The sequence below is a fragment of the Pungitius pungitius genome, chromosome 7 (genome assembly GCF_949316345.1).
Source record: "Pungitius pungitius chromosome 7, fPunPun2.1, whole genome shotgun sequence".
NCBI classification, from domain to species: Eukaryota; Metazoa; Chordata; class Actinopteri; order Perciformes; family Gasterosteidae; genus Pungitius; species Pungitius pungitius.
Genome location: NC_084906.1, coordinates 8,042,054 through 8,061,803, shown reverse-complemented (window position 1 = coordinate 8,061,803; position 19,750 = coordinate 8,042,054). Strand labels below are relative to the sequence as shown.

Here is a 19,750-nt window from a genome sequence, read left to right as displayed (position 1 = left end):
GGGGAGGTGATTGTGAGCAGACCTGTTTTCCGGCTAAGTTGGTGGTGGGGGGTAATGACACTGTTACCCCTACCGCTCAGCAAGAGAGGGATTCAGTGGACCAAGGATTACCTGGAATTAAGTCCAGGTAATCCATGGGTACGCCCAGACAAAGGCTACATCGTTTCCGCCCCATAGACCGTATGATTGTGCCATAGACTTGTTGCCTGGGGCGACTATTTCCTCTGCCTGGATCTTCGTAATGCCTACCATTTGGTGAGGATGAGGAGGGGAGACGAGTGGAAGACGGCTTTTAACACCCCCCCAGAAAGTGCGAGCGGTTGCCGAATGGCCGAAACCCACGACTCGCAAGCAAGTCCAAAGGTTTCTGGGCTTTGCTAATTTTTACAGAAAATTCATCAGGAATTTCAGTACGGTGGCGGCGCCTCTTCACAACCTCACATCGATCAAGATGCTGTTCCAGTGGTCCCCGGCAGCCGAGCGGTCGTTCTCCCGCCTGAAACAAAGCTTCACCACTGCCCCTGTGTTGGTGCTGCCCGACTTACAACGCCAGTTTGTAATGGAGGTGGACGCCTCCGATGTGGGGGTTGGAGCTGTCCAGAGGTGTCAAAAGTATTCACATTCATTACTCAAGTAGAAGTATAGATACTAGGTTTTGAAGTATCAACTCAAGCTTTTTACTTAAGTAAAAGTATAAAAGTACTAGTTTAAAAACTACTTAAAGTAAAAAAGTATTGAAAGGGAAAAAAATGTCCATTAAGAACAAACAGTCCGTCTGTCCGTTACAACCCGATCGGATGACGGAAACATGAGGGACATTCTGAGAGGCGACTATGGAAGTAAATCTGTGTCATCGGGTGTTGAAAGAAAAAGATGATTGAATTTCTAGCACTAAATATTTATGCATTGAAATTATGTATCTGAATGTTTTTCAACATTAATATACAGCAAAAAATTCAACTTAAAAAAAATCACTGTTAAAATATTCAGCCGCAAAAAAAATCATGGTTACAATATTCAGCCCAAAAAATTCAGCCGCAAAAACACCAACATCCGGGACACTAAGGTAGAGCTATCGATTCTAGATTCAAGATCAGGAGCGTGGGTCAAGCAAAAGGAGCGAGCACCCCATACAACTTGCAGCATGGTGACCGGATTGTAGCCATGTCCAATAACAACGGGGCATTAACTCTTCTTTGTGTCCCTATAATATCTTCTATGATATTAGCCCTATATTATCTTCTATGATATTAGTCCTATATTATCGTCTATGATATTAGAAATGTTAAGTATCATAAAATGTTTATAATATTAGCATGGTATCACTGAAACTAGGGAGGGGGACATATGTGTCTAACTCACCTGAGGTATAACTTAAAACATTAAACCGAGAACTTATTTTCCAATGACAGCTGAATGAAACTATCAGACTACGTTCTCACGTTGCTACCATTGACTCGTAAAACCAGCCGTGGAAATTCATCCAAACACCGACCAGAAGACCGGGCCCAGGGTACATGCGCAAATACAGAAATCCCAATCCCAATCTTCATCTGCGGCCTCGCATTAGCCGAAGAAGGAAATGGATGAGATGAAAAATATACATTCCTCAGACGCTGGGCTGTGATACTTTCCAGTTAATGAAGTTGGAAAAAAACACTTACTGGAGCACAGGGAATAAAAGTTTTCCCTTTGCGCTGTCAACCCCGGGTGTTAGTGGGGTTGAAGCGCGGGTGGCGCTACGGGACAGCTGAAGGCGGACCCTGCCAAGGTCCAAACAGTGGCAGAGTGGCCACCCCCTTCCACCAGGAAGCAACTGCAGAGATTCCTGGGATTTGCTAATTTCTATAGGAAATTTATCCGTAACTACAGTCAGGTATCAGGACCACTTACCTAGCTGACGTCCTCCAAACTCCCCTTTGTGTGGTCACAGGCAGCCGAGACTGCATTTAGACGTCTTAAGAACTTGTTTACCTCAGCCCCTGTGCTCTCTCACCCAGATCCCTCTCTTCAGTTCATCGTGGAGGTGGACGCGTCGGACACCGGTGTTGGAGCGGTGCTCTCCCAGCGATCCCCTGTCGATCAACGAACTCACCCCTGTGCCATTTTCTCCCGTCGCCTGACCCCAGCCGAGAAGAACTATGACGTGGGTAACCGGGAGCTTCTGGCTGTTGTCCTCGCTCTCCAGGAGTGGAGGCATTGGCTGGAGGGTTCCACACACCCGTTCCTAGTATGGACCGATCACAGGAACCTCTCCTACCTACGCTCGGCCTGTCGTCTGAACTCGCGCCAGGCTCGGTGGGCCCTGTTCCTAGGTCGTTTCCAGTTTCCCCCTCTCCTACCGTCCTGGGTCCCGGAATATAAAGCCAGACGCCTTATCCCGCCACTTCTCCTCCCCTGTGGAAGACTCTCCCGTGGAGACCATCCTCCCTGCCTCCTGTGTGGTAGGAGCAGCTAGGTGGGAGGTCGAACAGGTGGTCCAGGAGGCGCTACGGGACAGCTGAAGGCGGACCCTGCCAAGGTCCAAACAGTGGCAGAGTGGCCACCCCCTTCCACCAGGAAGCAACTGCAGAGATTCCTGGGATTTGCTAATTTCTATAGGAAATTTAACCGTAACTACAGTCAGGTATCAGGACCACTTACCTAGCTGACGTCCTCCAAACTCCCCTTTGTGTGGTCACAGGCAGCCGAGACTGCATTTAGACGTCTTAAGAACTTGTTTACCTCAGCCCCTGTGCTCTCTCACCCAGATCCCTCTCTTCAGTTCATCGTGGAGGTGGACGCGTCGGACACCGGTGTTGGAGCGGTGCTCTCCCAGCGATCCCCTGTCGATCAACGAACTCACCCCTGTGCCATTTTCTCCCGTCGTCTGACCCCAGCCGAGAAGAACTATGACGTGGGTAGCCGGGAGCTTCTGGCTGTTGTCCTCGCTCTCCAGGAGTGGAGGCATTGGCTGGAGGGTTCCACACACCCGTTCCCAGTATGGACCGATCACAGGAACCTCTCCTACCTACGCTCGGCCTGTCGTCTGAACTCGCGCCAGGCTCGGTGGGCCCTGTTCCTAGGCAGCTTCCAGTTCACCCTCTCCTACCGTCCTGGGTCCCGGAATATAAAGCCAGACGCCTTATCCCGCCACTTCTCCTCCCCTGTGGAAGACTCTCCTGTGGAGACCATCCTCCCTGCCTCCTGTGTGGTAGGAGCAGCTAGGTGGGAGGTCGAACAGGTGGTCCAGGAGGCGCTACGGGACAGCTGAAGGCGGACCCTGCCAAGGTCCAAACAGTGGCAGAGTGGCCACCCCCTTCCACTAGGATGCAACTGCAGAGATTCCTGGGATTTGCTAATTTCTATAGGAAATTTATCCGTAACTACAGTCAGGTATCAGGACCACTTACCTAGCTGACGTCCTCCAAACTCCCCTTTGTGTGGTCACAGGCAGCCGAGACTGCATTTAGACGTCTTAAGAACTTGTTTACCTCAGCCCCTGTGCTCTCTCACCCAGATCCCTCTCTTCAGTTCATCGTGGAGGTGGACGCGTCGGACACCGGTGTTGGAGCGGTGCTCTCCCAGCGATCCCCTGTCGATCAACGAACTCACCCCTGTGCCATTTTCTCCCGTCGTCTGACCCCAGCCGAGAAGAACTATGACGTGGGTAACCGGGAGCTTCTGGCTGTTGTCCTCGCTCTCCAGGAGTGGAGGCATTGGCTGGAGGGTTCCACACACCCGTTCCCAGTATGGACCGATCACAGGAACCTCTCCTACCTACGCTCGGCCTGTCGTCTGAACTCGCGCCAGGCTCGGTGGGCCCTGTTCCTAGGCAGCTTCCAGTTCACCCTCTCCTACCGTCCTGGGTCCCGGAATATAAAGCCAGACGCCTTATCCCGCCACTTCTCCTCCCCTGTGGAAGACTCTCCTGTGGAGACCATCCTCCCTGCCTCCTGTGTGGTAGGAGCAGCTAGGTGGGAGGTCGAACAGGTGGTCCAGGAGGCGCTACGGGACAGCTGAAGGCGGACCCTGCCAAGGTCCAAACAGTGGCAGAGTGGCCACCCCCTTCCACTAGGATGCAACTGCAGAGATTCCTGGGATTTGCTAATTTCTATAGGAAATTTATCCGTAACTACAGTCAGGTATCAGGACCACTTACCTAGCTGACGTCCTCCAAACTCCCCTTTGTGTGGTCACAGGCAGCCGAGACTGCATTTCGACGTCTTAAGAACTTGTTTACCTCAGCCCCTGGGCTCTCTCACCCAGATCCCTCTCTTCAGTTCATCGTGGAGGTGGACGCGTCGGACACCGGTGTTGGAGCGGTGCTCTCCCAGCGATCCCCTGTCGATCAACGAACTCACCCCTGTGCCATTTTCTCCCGTCGTCTGACCCTAGCCGAGAAGAACTATGACGTGGGTAACCGGGAGCTTCTGGCTGTTGTCCTCGCTCTCCAGGAGTGGAGGCATTGGCTGGAGGGTTCCACACACCCGTTCCTAGTATGGACCGATCACAGGAACCTCTCCTACCTACGCTCGGCCTGTCGTCTGAACTCGCGCCAGGCTCGGTGGGCCCTGTTCCTAGGCCGCTTCCAGTTCGTCCTCTCCTACCGTCCTGGGTCCCGGAATATAAAGCCAGACGCCTTATCCCGCCACTTCTCCTCCCCTGTGGAAGACTCTCCTGTGGAGACCATCCTCCCTGCCTCCTGTGTGGTAGGAGCAGCTAGGTGGGAGGTCGAACAGGTGGTCCAGGAGGCGCTACGTGACCAACCCGCCCCGGAGAACTGCCCCCAAGATCTTCCTGCCAACCTCCTCGTCCTACATGTGTTCAGACTCCATGGCATACCTTTAGATATCGTGTCGGACCGGGGGCCTCAGTTCGCCTCTTGGGTCTGGAAAGCCTTTTGCCAGGCGTTGGGGGCGTCTGCCAGCCTTTCGTCCGGGTACCACCCTCAGACCAACGGCCAGACGGAGCGGGTCAATCAGGACCTCGGGTCAGCACTCCGGTGTGTCTCTGCTAGACACCCTGCCTCTTGGTCCACCCATTTAAGCTGGGTTGAATGCTCCCACAACTCCCTGGTCAGCTCTGCCACGGGCATGTCTCCTTTCATGGCTTCCCTGGGTTTCCAACCTCCCCTTTTCCCCATTCAGGAGACCGAAGTGGCAGTCCCCTCAGTCCAGGAACATCTCCGGCGAGCCCGCCGGGTATGGCGCGAGGCCGGTGCTGCCCTCAGACGTACTGCTGCTCGCAATCAGCGGTTGGCGGACCGACATCGCTCCTCAGCGCCCCCGTATCAGCCTGGTCAGAAGGTGTGGCTTTCTTCTCGGGACATCCCGCTCCAGACTGTGAGTAAGAAACTGGATCCCAGATACATCGGCCCTTTTGAGATTGAGAGAGTGATCAATCCCAGTGTGATGAGACTCAAATTGCCTCCGGAATTACATATCCACCCTGCTTTTCATGTGTCCCTATTAAAACCTGTCTCCACCAGCGATCTGTGCCCTCCGGCCGAACCCCCGCCACCCCCCCGGCTTGTTGACGACCATCCTGCTTACTCGGTCCGGCGGCTGCTGGATGTCCGCAGGCGCGGCCGGGGGTATCAGTACCTCGTGGACTGGGAGGGGTACGGTCCTGAGGCGCGGTCGTGGGTGTCCTGCTCGCTCATTTTGGGCCCGGACTTGTTGAGGGACTTTTATCGGGAGTTCCCCGACAAGCCTGGTAGGCCGCCAGGAGGCGTCCGTTGAGGGGGGGGGTACTGTCGAGGTTTGATTTTTGGTACTTGTTGTTTTTGTGTTCTTCCATTTTCCTGGCAATAGTAGACGGCGGAGGGCGAGGTTGGTGCTGAACGAGACACACCTGGTTCCCATCCCACTTAATCACTTGTGCCATAAAGACAGGCTCTGCTCGTCACTCCAGTGCCAGAGTATCCCCGCTCGTACCCGCTGCAACTTGTGGCTCCCGGCTTTTTCCCCCGTGCTCGACTCCAGCCCAGCCAGCTTAACCTCCGTCGTCTGCTCCGTTTCCAGCGCCTTGTGTTTTTGTGTGTGCCCGGCTGTGGTGATTAAACTTTTTGAAGACCATCCCGCCTCCTGTCTCTGCATTTCGGGGTCCACCGAGAACCGCACCGTGACATGCACTTCATTGTTGGCACGAGAAAGTGCAATATTCTCTTTGTTTCCAGTCGGAGGAAGTCCCAGGAGTGAGGAGCAAGCTCCAGCTCTCTGGTAATTTCCGCTGTTCATAGTGAATAATGCTTGTGTAGTCTTTAAAAAGTGATGGAAAAATGGTGATGAATCTTTCAAAAGTCTACTTAAGTCAGTAAAGGACGTCTTTAAAAAAGGAACAACCAGCCTTCAAAAATCTGAGCATATATTGAAAATCGACTTTTGTCCATGATAAAAATCTTTTCTTTTTGCCTTGCACACTATGTTAAAATTGGATGTGAGCGTACTAAATACAAAGACAGTGTATGAGTCAAAGTAAATTCAAGTTAATAAGTTAGCAATAACTTCCTAGGATCTGGGATCATATAATAACATCCTGACACAAGTAGTGTTGGTATCAATATTCTTATTTAACTTTTAAAAGGTTATGGTTCAAAGTGGGCCTAGGTCGGGGTGGGGCAACATTTTAGTATCACCTAGGGCAGCCAATGGCTATGGCCGGCCATGCTGGGGGGACACGGGGGACACGGTCAAGATGAAAGGAACCACAAAAAAAACACTGTTTTAAAAATTGATAATAACAGTTTTTCTGTTAAAGGGCCCAAAATTTTACAATCCCATCATCAAGCCAACATGCCTGACGTGTTGGACACCTTGGGTGTGATGGCTTCCAAAGGCCTTTTGAATCCGGTGCCACAGCCCCTGGAGTAAGAGGATTTTGAACGTGGCCATATCACCCCCTGTTGGTTTTAAGGAGTATCTTCAGACTGAGAACAGCTTGTTTTAAGAAAGATGACCAACGGGGGAAAGGATTCTCGTTGAGGATGAGTGGGACTAGCAAGGGAGGGTACTTACTGTGGATTTAAAGATAGCAGGGATGTTGTCTGGGTGTTTCCTTTTTGTTGTGCATTTATACTTTGCACGTTAAACTGTAACAGAGAAAATGTGATATTTTAACTTTTCAGACACATACACACAAACAGTTCCACTCAATCTCTTTTGGATCGAAGAGATTTAATTGTGTCTTAACATTAAGGCCCCTGAATTAGAATAATTTCCTACTATAATCATAATCTTGTTTGTTCATCACTTCCTTTGTCTCTGTCTCTCCCTTCTTGTTGTGGATCTCTTTTTTTCTCTTTTCCTCTTCTGCACCACCTAAGAATCTGTTTTTCTTCACATCTTTTCCTTCAATCACTCGTTTGCCCCTCTGTTTGTTTTTAAAACCATCTTATTGGATGATCAATAAAAAGGAGGGATGGAGAGAAGATGGAGGATGGGGAGGAATGCTCAGAAGGACAGTGTGAGGAGGAGGAGGAAGTGGCAATGACCCACATAATACAACGAAGCGAATCCAAATGATCACCATGTAGACCTCACCTTCAAATTTCAAAATTCAAAAGTTTTGAACTAAGTTCACAGTTCCAAAAAATGAACTAGTTCAGTTCTTTTTTTCCATATGTTTCTGCGAGCTATTATTTTTATTGCCACAGCCCATATAGAACCACAGACAGAAATTATTTTATCAGTTTTAACACTGAAGCTATGCATCAGATTTAATTTTCATATCCAATTTTGAATCCTTATCCAACCAGGGTTTACATTAGCATTGAGGGGACAGCATTTCCCTATTGTTGCTTTAATGTTGCTGTCCATTCACTCCACACTAGCAGCAGCCACAGCGTTCACCCCTACAGTATATTCTCAAACACATGCTGATTGAATGGTCATTTTTGAAGGACAGTAATCATTAAGGTGCAAATGTTTGCAAAGAAAGGTCTGATACCTTCCATCCTCACAGACGTTGTCAGTAACTTCAAAAAACTCATTTAAATAATTATACGCCACCTCTTTGCTACACGCAGCTGTCGCCTCCATGCGTTTTCTTTTTTTTAATGACGCATGCGGCGGTGCGACGCTGGTGGCTGGTGTTGCCAGATTGGGTGTTTTTTCCGCTACTTATTAAGGCGCGTTTATGGTGTGTTTTCTATAGAAATCTGGCACCCTATTGAACAATGTTAACCTGAAAGAACGTGCCGTTCATAGACACCAAAATGAACGAGTTCACTTTCCAGTTTTAGAGCAGGGGCACTTCGGATGATTTGATCGACGGGGGCCGGACCAGTGAAACCATCGACCTGCGACCTGCAACCATCAAACATTTACATTTAACATTTACATTTAGATTAAATATTTATATTATTTAACAACTTTGTGTTACTGACAAACATTGTACTTGGAAGAGTTGTTGCAATAAATATTCAGTGCTAGAAATTCAATCACCTTTTTATTTCAACCCCCGGTGGCACAGATTTACTTCCATACATGTACCTCACATCCTCAATCCGGGTTCAAAAATCCCTATTTTTTTAAGCATGAACCAGCTGTCTCCTTGATAGAGTACATATGCAGCAGCTAGTAAGTTATGGTACATCTGATAAGGTGCCTAGCATTTGTTAAAAACCTACCTTTCTTTGTGCAACTTCAGGTGTCGAACAAAGTTGGACGTTGTGGCAGCTCCGTCTGTAATCGTCGACACGCATGTTTTGCAAATTGCAACTCGTTTTTTGTCGAACTACCTCGTCATTTTTATAGCCAAACGAAATCTTCGGAATCATTTCATTGGTTGTCTTGCAATGTGCCTGCTGAGATGCTGTCGAATCAAAACAAGGTGGGACTGCAGTGATTGGATGTCCTGCAGGCAGCGCGCGCGCTCTCTGCATACAGATGCAAATAAACTGAGAGCGGCGCAGCCGTGTGAAAATGTTTTTCCCCAGTTTTCATGGGAAATATCAAGTCTTCTCGAGTCAAAAGGCGCAAGTCCAAGTGAAGTCGAGTCTGAAGTCATCAAATTCATGACTCGAGTCTGACTCGAGTCCTAGTCACATGACTTCCATGAATAGCCAGCTTTGATCTGGTTTAGCCCTTTGAGTCCTATAGGCATTTTTTAGGCCTCATGCTTGAAATTGCATTCACACACTGCATTCACACACTAAAACATATTCATATTTATGAAAGCAAAAGGTTTATCTTGAAAATTCTTCTTGTCATTATACAAGGGAACACAGGTGAGTGTGCTTAGATGTGAAAATATCAGTATATATACTTTTATATTTGTGTAGCAAACACAAAAAAAAAGAAGTCCCACCTCTCTATGGAATCGTCAGAGCCGATGGAATCGAGCCAGACCCACGCGGGAGCGCCAGCTTCCCTGGCAAGTAAAAGGAGGAAACGTGTACAGCGAGAAATGGCGCTCCGCTCTGAGGGTGAAGACCAAAAGAGCCCCCCCTCCCTTCCCATGAAAACGGAAGGGAACATTTTGAAAGAGACACACACATGCGCTAAGCATTTGAACCCCGTGGGAATTATGCATTCTTTCAATGAAAACTCATAAAAAAGGCAATTTATGTTTGAAAAGTCATAATGTGATTCGAGTGCTTGGTGTTGGTTTTGGTTGGCGATTAGTGCCTTTAAGGCTGAAATCCCCTTAACCGTACCGCCCCCAGTAGTGCTTTTAAAAAAAAAAAACATGACCGCAGTTAAAAGCGTTGCATTCCCACGCTTTCCTAAAGAGACCCTCAAATCTTCGTAGAAACGAATAAACGAAAGGTCTTCTACAGTCTCTGATAGAAGATTATGAAAGCATACTTCTCACTAGAAATGCCATCGAAATGCATTGCGTTTAAGTTTATTTCATCGAAAATAAATGCATGCTTTTCAATGCAGGACTTTTACTTGTAGGGGAGTATTATCATTGCCATGATACCAATTAAGATATGGCAACTCGCTGCACCTTGTTTCCATCTCAAACAGCCAACGTGGCGGGGTGGGCTGGGTCTGGGCCCACACACAGATATTACTGTGTTTTTACGGTATTTGTACTTCCTCCGAAACTGCTCATCCGGATTGTTAGTGTATTTTTGTTAGTGTCACAGATTTCAAGAAGGAAAATATATAATCTCAATATTTTCTCTATTTTATACATAATTTCTAATACATTATGTTCAGTTCTTTCTCTGATACCGTCTAAAGGGATCTAATGTAACAGCACAATAAGATACATGACAAAATCATATTTTTCTTTAATGTAAAAAAAAGATCTTTACTACTTTAGTCATTTTAATGTATCTCTTGAGCGTTGTCGTTATTACAGTGTATATGTGTACGGTGTAATCTTATGGGATTGATTGTTTCATAATGTTTTTCTGTCAATGACGCAGGAGTGACGCTAATGGAGGTGGAAGGAAAATGTATTTTTACTTTGGAAGACGACGATGATGTGAAGGTGTCAAGGTGCGGGCTGGGAACAAGACTTCCGCGTCACAGTTAAGGCCTTTCAAATAAAAGCATTTTTTCTGATCACATCTAGTTAATTCAGCGAGACCTTAACCAAAATATTTGCCTGACATTGAAATAGCATATGACATAAATACATTGTGTAACAATAACAAGACACGTTCTTCTTTTTGGCTACATTTTTATATTTGATCTTACGTTAGAGTTTTCAATGATCGCTTCTTCTAACTATCTGTATGTCATGCGTGAAATCAATGTGTTTGACCATTTGCGTACCCCGCAAGTGGAGAAATATCGTGCTCTTATTCTGAAAATCAAACGGTAACAACCCGAACGACCCTCTTGTTTCCTCATTTTTTTTGCCGGAGATGCAGAGGAGGAAGGAGTTGGTAGTGATGGAGGGAGGACTGATGTGACTTGATGAGCAGCAGGTCTGATGCTGATGACGATGATGACGATGATGATGATGCTGTGAGTCAGAGAGCGGACGGTTCCGGATACTCACAGCCGCTCCGGAGTAGATCAGACCCCGCGCCCAGACACCGAGGACCCCGCCTGAGGAGACACGGTGAGTCCGCAGAAACCACGGCTCATACACCGACAGCGGGGAGCGGAGTGACAGCAGCCATCACTGTGTGCGGGTCAGTATTAGTTTCTCTGTGTGCGTGTGTGTGTGTGTGTATGCGCGTCCGTGTGTGCACGTTCATCCAAACTCTCGGGTGCGCGTGCCCAGCCCTGCGCCTGTTCGAGCCATCTTCACTTAGAATGGGAGTCAGACTGATCACCATAATGTGAGAGGATAATGAGCTGCTGATTGAAACTGAGAACAAAGCAGTGGCTCAGCTGTTTGTGTGTGCGCGCGCGTGTGTGTTGTGGCGTACAAAGATGTTGTGTTTCGTGACGACAGAGAGCCCCAAATCTTTGCGTCCGGATCTACACAGCTTTATGAAGATAGATTTGATGTATTTGATGGTATTATGAGCAGTGATGATAGATTTGATATCCGTGATATAAGCACATAGTTAACTAATGCAAAGAGTAGGCTATATTAGATGATACTCCAATAAAATGGTTACTCTAGTATGCAACATGAAGTTATGAAGCATGACAAAACTCAAATAATCCATAATGCAACAAAATGACCAAAATCATTATTATTAGATATTTGTTTGATTAATTTAATAATATATACTTGACTAATCAAAGCAATGTAAATATTATAGTATACAAATTGATCACAGAATATATTGTGTAGTTTTCGCTCAATCTTTGTGTTTTTAAACTTCCAATTAACTAATTACCGGTATTATCAAGCAGTTTATGACAAAAACAGTCTAATTCTATGTGTGATTTTTAAAGCTGTCGGAAAGGGAAGATGAGGATATTATATTTAGAAATTAGAAAGTGAGAAGATTGTGAGGAATCACAAACATGTGTGTGTGTGTGTGTGTGTGTGTGTGTGTGTGTGATATCTATTGTCAGCGGGCAGTAGGCGTAAAGTTCTGCTTTTTCTTTCAGTGTGATGTGTAATGTTTACACGTTCTCTTTTTAGACTGTGAAAACGACACAACTTGATGTGTTGATTAGCTGGCTACATAGAACTAAAACCTATTAACATTCTGGGGGCAGGAGGTTCGCGTAATGTGTTTACTCAGACAATATTGACTTCCGCTATTACCATCAATTTTTCTAAGAATGTGACATGTGAAACAACGGATTTGATCTAGTCATTGATTTTCCAGTAGGAACACCATCACATATTTTTCGCAGGGTGTTACACAATGTCCTGCTTCTAGTTTGCATACTGATATCTTTGTAAGGAGAACCACATTGCTCCATCCTTGGGTGCTACTGTTTTAGTCCTCCGATATATGGCATCAGTCTATGAAAAATCCTTCACACTAAATGAGCACTGAGTAAGAACAGAGGTGTTAGTTTATGGAACTACCTCTGCCACCAATAGAGTGAAGGAGAGGAAGTCAACTACCAGTCTAAGTATGCATTTTACCATTAAACAAGCACCCAATAACAGAGCCCCACATTATGTGATGCACATCGCTGTCGCTGACTTGAAAGAAAATATTAATCAATTCTAAATTCTGGCTCAAATGTGACTTTTTTCTTTTCTGAAGATCTGAAGGTCTACTGTAACAAATGTGGAAACTTGGGGGAAGGAAAGAAAACACTTCACAAATCTATAACTATGATTTACTTTTTGTTTTACTTCCTGGGACTCAGGAGCAGGATTGAGGGTGTCAGATTGTCATTCATCCAGCAGCTCAGATTCCTGGTGTGATCATTACAGTCGTGACTGTGGCTGCGGGATTATATCGGTTACAGCGGATTGCTAAGTAATTACAATTACCTTCCCTTTAAGTGTTTCTTTCCTAATCAAGAATGAGGCAGACAAACATCAACAAAGTCCTAACATAGATGAACAATATAATGATAATAATCTCACTGTGTGTATTTTATTTGACATTTTTGTTCCGTTTACAATGAAAGCAGGTTTGATCCTTTAGCTCTGATGCCCCTGGTTCAGTCAGTGGTGTTTTCCCTGCCGTCCGCCTCCGCACAGGAAGTGACGTCAGATGATGTGGGCAGGCAGGTTACCATGACAACGGCCCGGCCGATGATGACATGTTTGCACTTCTCTGCAAGTGTATAAATCTCTACTTTCTCCTCCCCTCCGAGCTTCGTCGCCACGGCAACCAGACAACTCACACGCACATTCAAAACATTTAGATGCTCCCATGGTTACATCCAGAAACACAATGGATGCTATCAGGAGACTGGTGTGTGTGTGTGTGTGTGTGTGTGTGTGTGTGTGTGTGTGAGAGAGAGAGATTGATTAACGAGGTGCTGGTTACTCACTGGTCTAAATGTGTGGTTGAGATAATGACTGCTGATGACAGTGCTCTGACTGAGACATTCATCAGTGACCAGCAGCTGCTGATTCAAATACAAATGCAAGAAAAACAGTTTAAAAGGGCTCGCAACGAGTGAATTGTATTTCAACCAACACAAAAATGTGTTAAAGCATCCAAGAAGCATTTGAGATGTATGTGCATTCCAGCCATATTCTGTATTAGCAATTTGGATGGCGATAGATTGAGGCTTTTGTTACGTAATTTTTCATCTATTCTTTAATAGATCTGAGGTTTTTTGCACCAGTAATTTGTGTGTAAAGTAAGAATTTGATAACTTAATATAAGTTATCGAGTACATACACGCAGAAAGGAACAGGTCTGCAGATGAAGAGTCTGCTTTGTGGAAGGTAGACCGTCAGCGTTGCTCATACAGCACGAAGCAGTGGGCGGAAAGAATCGGGTGGTGTTATGGTATCTCCTGTTCTACAGACGCTATTACAGTCTACATTTTTGAGCTGCGGGAAGCTGTCAACTGCGAGTGGGAGTAGATAAAGGTGTACATCAGAGATTTATTTTCAGAGGTATTTTTCCCCCCAGAAAGTTGTAAGGCCCGGTTGGAAGGGATTCATTGTGACGTGGCTCCGGCACAGTGAATAAATGAGATCTGGATTATACTTCGGAGTATCTGAATAAACCAGCATGTGCTATTAATACTCACACTGTCACGTTGAATCCCCCTCAGTAGTCTTTCCTTCTCCTTGGTTTCTATCAGCTCTCTTTTTTAAGGAGCTGCAAAGCTCTAATCGATGCTTGTTAGTCATTTATCAATTCATCCCTACAGCTCGGCATGCTGGGAAATTCCCCAAGGCCCTTTGCTCAGTCTTTTGTGATCCTTTTTCTGTGACTAGCTGTGAGAGTTCAGAGGGGACGAGGCTCTCACCAGATGTCGAGGTGTTGCGATCGCTGAAGATTTAAATGTCACAGAGCAACACAAAACCAGTTTGTCGTAGCAGCATTTATTCATCCCTTATGTCTGTTACATAGAAATGATGCAAGTTCATATACAGTAGGGCCATCTACTACAATATTCACATTCAGTTTTAGCGCTTGCCTTTTTCAGCTGAATATAGAATAGGGTGAAGGAATATTGAACTAACGGTTTGTGAGCAAGTCACTACAATGTAAAAAGTGATTTAACTGCTCATTGAGCCAAAAAAGTTCAGTTCAGCTTTAGCAGCAGAAACCAAACATTGGCAGGCTTAGCTAGCAGCCATAATCCATAAAATAGGTTGAAGCTCCAAAATGTAACACTTCAATTACTTTAACCAGTCAACCCTCAAGTACCTTATTGCTTTTATAACACGGTTACCAGCAAAATTATAAATACTAAGTAAATAGCTGCCTTTCAGCACAAATTAGTTGTAGCCACCAAACGTTGTGCATCTCATTTCACTAATCTAGAGTAAAAATAGTCCCTGTACGTGCATGTAAACAGCATTGGGTTGCGAAAGCTCGCATTGCCTGAAAATGATCATTTGTGGGATTTTCGGGTTTTTTTCGGCAATCGTTACAGAACTAAAAGTTAAAATGTCAACTAACTGTTGCGCACTATCTAACGTGTTACTTTGAGTGCGCAGTGATATGGAACGCTCGGTTCAATGTGAACAGCAACTGTACATTTTTATCTTTCACCAAATTGTTTTAGCTACCGTAAATTCTGGACTATAAGCCGCTACTTTGTTCCTACACTTTGTTCCTACACTTTAAACCCTGCGGCTTATACAACTATATATCTAATGTATATGGTAATGTATCATTTTTTATGGGCTAACGCGTGAGAGCGAGACAGACAGGTGCAAGTTACGGGAAACCAATATGGCTGTTCGGAGAAGGGAACAGAGCGGCTGCACGTAAACTTGTCATTAATGAACCAATAGTGAGACCTTGGAGATGGCAATGTGAAGAACTGCAGCCGGCATGGACAACGATTTTCTGCGGCTTATAGACCGGTGCAGCTTATATATATACACATCTTTTTTTGTTCTAAGTTTAGGTGGTGGGGCTTATATTCATGTGCGCTCTATTGTATTGAACCAAGCTAGCTGCTAAAAAATGCCAGTCTACTGACCATAATCTTTTTTTAAACCAAACTATTGGCTGACAGGGTATGTAATGAGTACCCTTATCCACTGAAGCTTCTGAACCACATGGAGATCATCTGCCCTTGAAGCAGGTCGGGGGTTCAGCTGAAAGACTCTCCCAGAATAAAACCACCTGAGTGGGTTTCATTTTCCAGTTACCGCTGATGGCACTTAGACTAATTACATTCAGATCGTTTTTCTGTTCCTGCCTCGCTCTTTAGAACAGCGTAAGTGGACTTTATGCTCATTTCCCGCTTTCCCTTTTATCAAGCTCATTTCAGGTTAGGGCTAGATCCTGCCTACTTTGATCAAAAGTGGGGTAGACCATTAATATCATAGGGAGGGGCGGTGCGGACAATCCGACCAAGTCAGAAGCGACCGTGCGTGCATGGGGACCTTTCTGTAATTCTCACAATGTTGATAAGTTAACATCCATTTTATTTGCTCAATTCCCCACAAAAGGGAAGTCTATCTTGGGAAAGTCCATCTCGGATAATCCATAGATATATTTATGAAAAGAACCTAAATCAACCTCAAATTCAGGACATAATACTTATTATTCATACATTGAACTAAAATATTAAATGATGTGCACTTTTAATAACCCGTCCAGTTTCCTCCTGAATTTCTGCAATGATTGAACATCTTCTTTCCATCTCCTTCTCAGCATACAGGTCAGCTAGCCACAGGCAGAATCACACTCAAAGTATGCCTGAGCAGAGCAACGACTACCGGGTGGTGGTGTTTGGAGCCGGCGGGGTGGGGAAGAGTTCGCTGGTCCTCCGGTTTGTCAAAGGCACCTTCAGAGACACCTACATCCCCACTGTGGAGGACACATACAGACAGGTAAGACATCTGTGTGTCTCATTTCACTCTGGTGATAAAGACTTCGACTTAGTTTTGAACAGCACCTGTTCTCTCTGCAGGTGATCAGCTGTGACAAGAGCGTCTGCACGCTGCAGATCACCGACACAACAGGAAGTCACCAGTTTCCGGCCATGCAGCGCCTTTCCATCTCCAAGGGCCATGCCTTCATTCTGGTCTTCTCCATCACCAGCCGCCAATCACTAGAAGAGCTGAAACCCATTTACCAGCAGGTCAGAGTCAAATAAGTTCCAGTTCCAGTTACTGTCCCATCAGGTTCATTTATTACATCTATTATTTATTTATTTATTTAAAACAAAATGTCCGTTCTTTGCTTAAACTTTATTTTTGAAGATTTTTACTACAAGGGAAGTTTAAAAGCTTTAGAGGTTAAATTTAGATAGAGTTTTCTCTAGTTAGGTTGTGTTGACTCGGTCCCATGTCCCCTTCAGGTCTTGGCCATCAAAGGTACAGTGGACTCAATTCCCATGATGCTCGTGGGTAATAAAAGCGACGAGACGGCTCAGCGCGAGGTGGAGAGGAAGGACGCCGAGGCTCAGGCCGCCACTTGGAAGTGTGCCTTCATGGAGACGTCCGCCAAGACAAACTCCAACGTTAAGGAACTGTTTCAGGAGCTGCTGTCCCTGGAGAAGAAGAGGGACATGAGCCTGAGCATTGACGGAAAGCGCTCAGGAAAACAGAAACGAGCCGACAAGTTGAAAGGGAAGTGCAGCATCATGTAGAACGACTGGCGGCAGATTTGCTGTGGAGATGTGGATACAGCAGAGGAGGCCGGAGGGGGGGTCTGCAGACGAGCTCCCAGAGAGACTCCCTCTCCCATCTTTGTGGACGGCTCCTTCACCAACACTAAAGCCCCGAGGAACAAAATGACTACACTGACTGATATTGAAAACATGTATTTATACCAGGGCCTTGGATCTCCTTCCGGCCCTGAACTGGATTGTGTCCCCAAAATACTTTTAAATACAAAAAAGTATATATAAACTAATATAATGGCTACCAGCTTCAACAATTTCAATAATATTATAATTGGGGAATACTCCACTGAGTTTGGGAATCTTGGGCCAAGCTATTTTCTAGAGGAAAAAGAATCATGGAATTCATGGAAATTGGTTACAACTTAATTTATCAACAGCGTGAATTAGAGCAGGTGATAAACTCATTGAACGTTAACGCTTGTGATTCTGATTTTAGAAAGCTACAAAAGAAGCGTTGCTGTGCTTTGTTGCAGCTGTCATGCTATGATTAGACGGTATTGACTTGGATAAATGGTCAATTAGCAGTGCTTTGGCCAAGCACAGACCAAAAGAAAGCAAGGCCAACAACCGGAGGAAGAAAACCATTGTGAGTAAAGCAATGCTATTATGTCTCCGTGGCAAGCTCAGTTAGCAGGCTAATACATTTGCCACGTAGTCTTCACAAGAGGTTTGTTTGGTGCCCCCTAGTGGAGGAGGGGAGCACTCGTATCCTTTTTCTTTTTCTTAGTTAGACACACTGGATATAACATCTGTTAGCATCAACAAGTAGCTGCTGATGAAACAGTGGAAGCACACAACTGTGCAAACTGTTAATATTATTAATGGTGAGGTGAGAGTCAATTGTTTCAGATGGATATCTGTTCTAATCTCCGTGTCAAGGACAAAGATGCGTTCCGCCCAGCTTAGCTTAACACTAGAAACAGGTGGAAACTGCAGCTGAGCTTCATGAGAATCATTCATGACATGTTGGCTACATTAGCAGCTAGCTAACACAAGACAGCACAGTCTCAAACATAACTCTAAGAAAGTTGAGTAGCATTGTAGGTCATCTTCAAGGGTCATTGTGCTGAACCAAGTCTCTGTGCTTTGATGTCCCCCTTCTGCAAAACAAGACAAGCGGACTTTTAAATGTTGAGCTGTTTCACATGTGCTGTAAATTAGAAATGCCTTTCCTACTATTTTACTTGAAAGTTTGGTACATATTCCAAACCAAAAGTGAGCTTAAAACCCTTCAAAGCACAAACGTAACCAACTTCAGTTGGACAGCAAGCCGATAAGCACATGCTCATCCTGCACCTGTTATATTATTTACACATCAGTGCATCACTGCTAAGTCCATTTCATGGTTTCCTTTCACTGCTTTTACGGTTAGTTATTTATTATTTTGAAAATTGTATTTCCTCATATGCTGTATGCTTGCTGCTAACATTCCTTTCCTTCCTGCATTCAGGAATTAATGTCAGAAACAGTCAAAAATCGATCAGAATCAGTGGCCACCCAGTTCACACTCGAAACACATGCTAAAATTTGAGAGCTGCTGTGACTGGGTGGAGCCAACATGGTCGCCGCCGGCTGGGTTTTAATATTATTTAAATTAACTTTGCGGATGGAAAGACGCATTCAGTCTTGATGATTTTCTTTAAATCTGTTCAAATATGCATTGAGTTTGGATGAAATCAGACAACTACAGTAACTGTGGTGCTAAATGAGTAAAGTCTGTATTCTGACGAGGTAATGGGAACAGGTGTGTAGGCAGAGCAAGGTCAGGTGACCAAAGAGGGCAAATAATTTCAACGAAAATCGTTGGACCCGTTAATTTATTGATGTAATTTGTTTAGGTTTTTGCTTGCAAACTAATGACATTTAATGATATTTTATCTATAAAAACATCAGCAACATGTATAAAATGTGTGATTGGATGGTCATTAAATGTGCTAAATTCTATATTGAGAGCATTTTTAAACCAGCAAACTATTTTGCTTTGTGAAGACATAGTGAAGTAATTTCTACCTGAGGAAGAGAATGGAGTCACTCTCTCTCTCTGTGTGTGTTGTAATCCATGCTTCTCTGTGCTTTGTTTACATAGTCGGGCCTGCCAAACCTGCTTTTAATGCATGTATGTGCATGTGAGCGGTGGCCGGCTAATGGCAGGCGCTGTGGACTGCCCTTGTACAGCTGTTACAGACGATAACGCCTCCGGACTGTTTGCACTGTCAGTACCGCTATCGTACTTTGCACTGTTAGCACTGTTAGCTGCTGACTCTGTTGTCGCCATGATGAGAGCCGTTAATAGGTAGAAATCCTCCCAATCTTGTATACTGCGCCTTTATAAACAGCAGAGAAAGATTTATGAAGGTTGTTTTTATCTTTTTTCCACCTTATATATATATTGTAGACAAAATGAAAGGACTTTTGGTTGACTCTGCAGTCCCACTGACGCTCTGTGTTCCGTGACATTACATTTGCTTTGAGGCTAAATGGAAACCTCTCTCATATGAAGAAAGTGAATGAATAAAAACCGCGTTGTTGTACAGAAAATCTTTGTTTCTTTAAAACATTGATGCGTATGCTAACATTATCTTACACACACACACATTTCACATACAACTACATATAACTTCAGTGAATTGCAAAACGTCCAAAATCAGTTAAGTCTC

The 19,750-nt window shown here is 45.1% G+C and overlaps 2 protein-coding genes across 3 annotated transcripts in view; one reads left to right on the top strand and one right to left on the bottom strand.

Moving 5' to 3' along the window:
- Positions 1-7,521, bottom strand: part of apc2 (APC regulator of WNT signaling pathway 2) — a 44,252-nt gene extending 36,731 nt beyond the window's left edge. The window contains exon 1 of the mRNA XM_037470605.2: positions 6,999-7,521. The gene's annotated coding sequence lies outside the window, so the exon portion shown is untranslated. The remainder of the gene's footprint in view (positions 1-6,998) is intronic.
- Positions 7,522-10,780: 3,259 nt separating this feature from the next.
- diras1a (DIRAS family, GTP-binding RAS-like 1a) lies at positions 10,781-19,646 on the top strand. Of its 2 annotated transcripts, none has more exons than XM_037470105.2 (4): positions 10,781-11,007; positions 16,118-16,296; positions 16,377-16,547; positions 16,767-19,646. In XM_037470105.2, the coding sequence occupies exons 1-4, from the start codon at positions 10,860-10,862 to the stop codon at positions 17,055-17,057; spliced, it is 789 nt and encodes a 262-aa protein (XP_037326002.1). In that variant the 5' UTR covers positions 10,781-10,859; the 3' UTR covers positions 17,058-19,646. The 2 variants fall into 2 exon arrangements, with proteins under 2 accessions (XP_037326002.1, XP_037326003.1); XM_037470106.2 differs by having other exon boundaries at positions 10,885-11,080.
- The last annotated feature ends 104 nt before the right edge of the window (positions 19,647-19,750 follow it).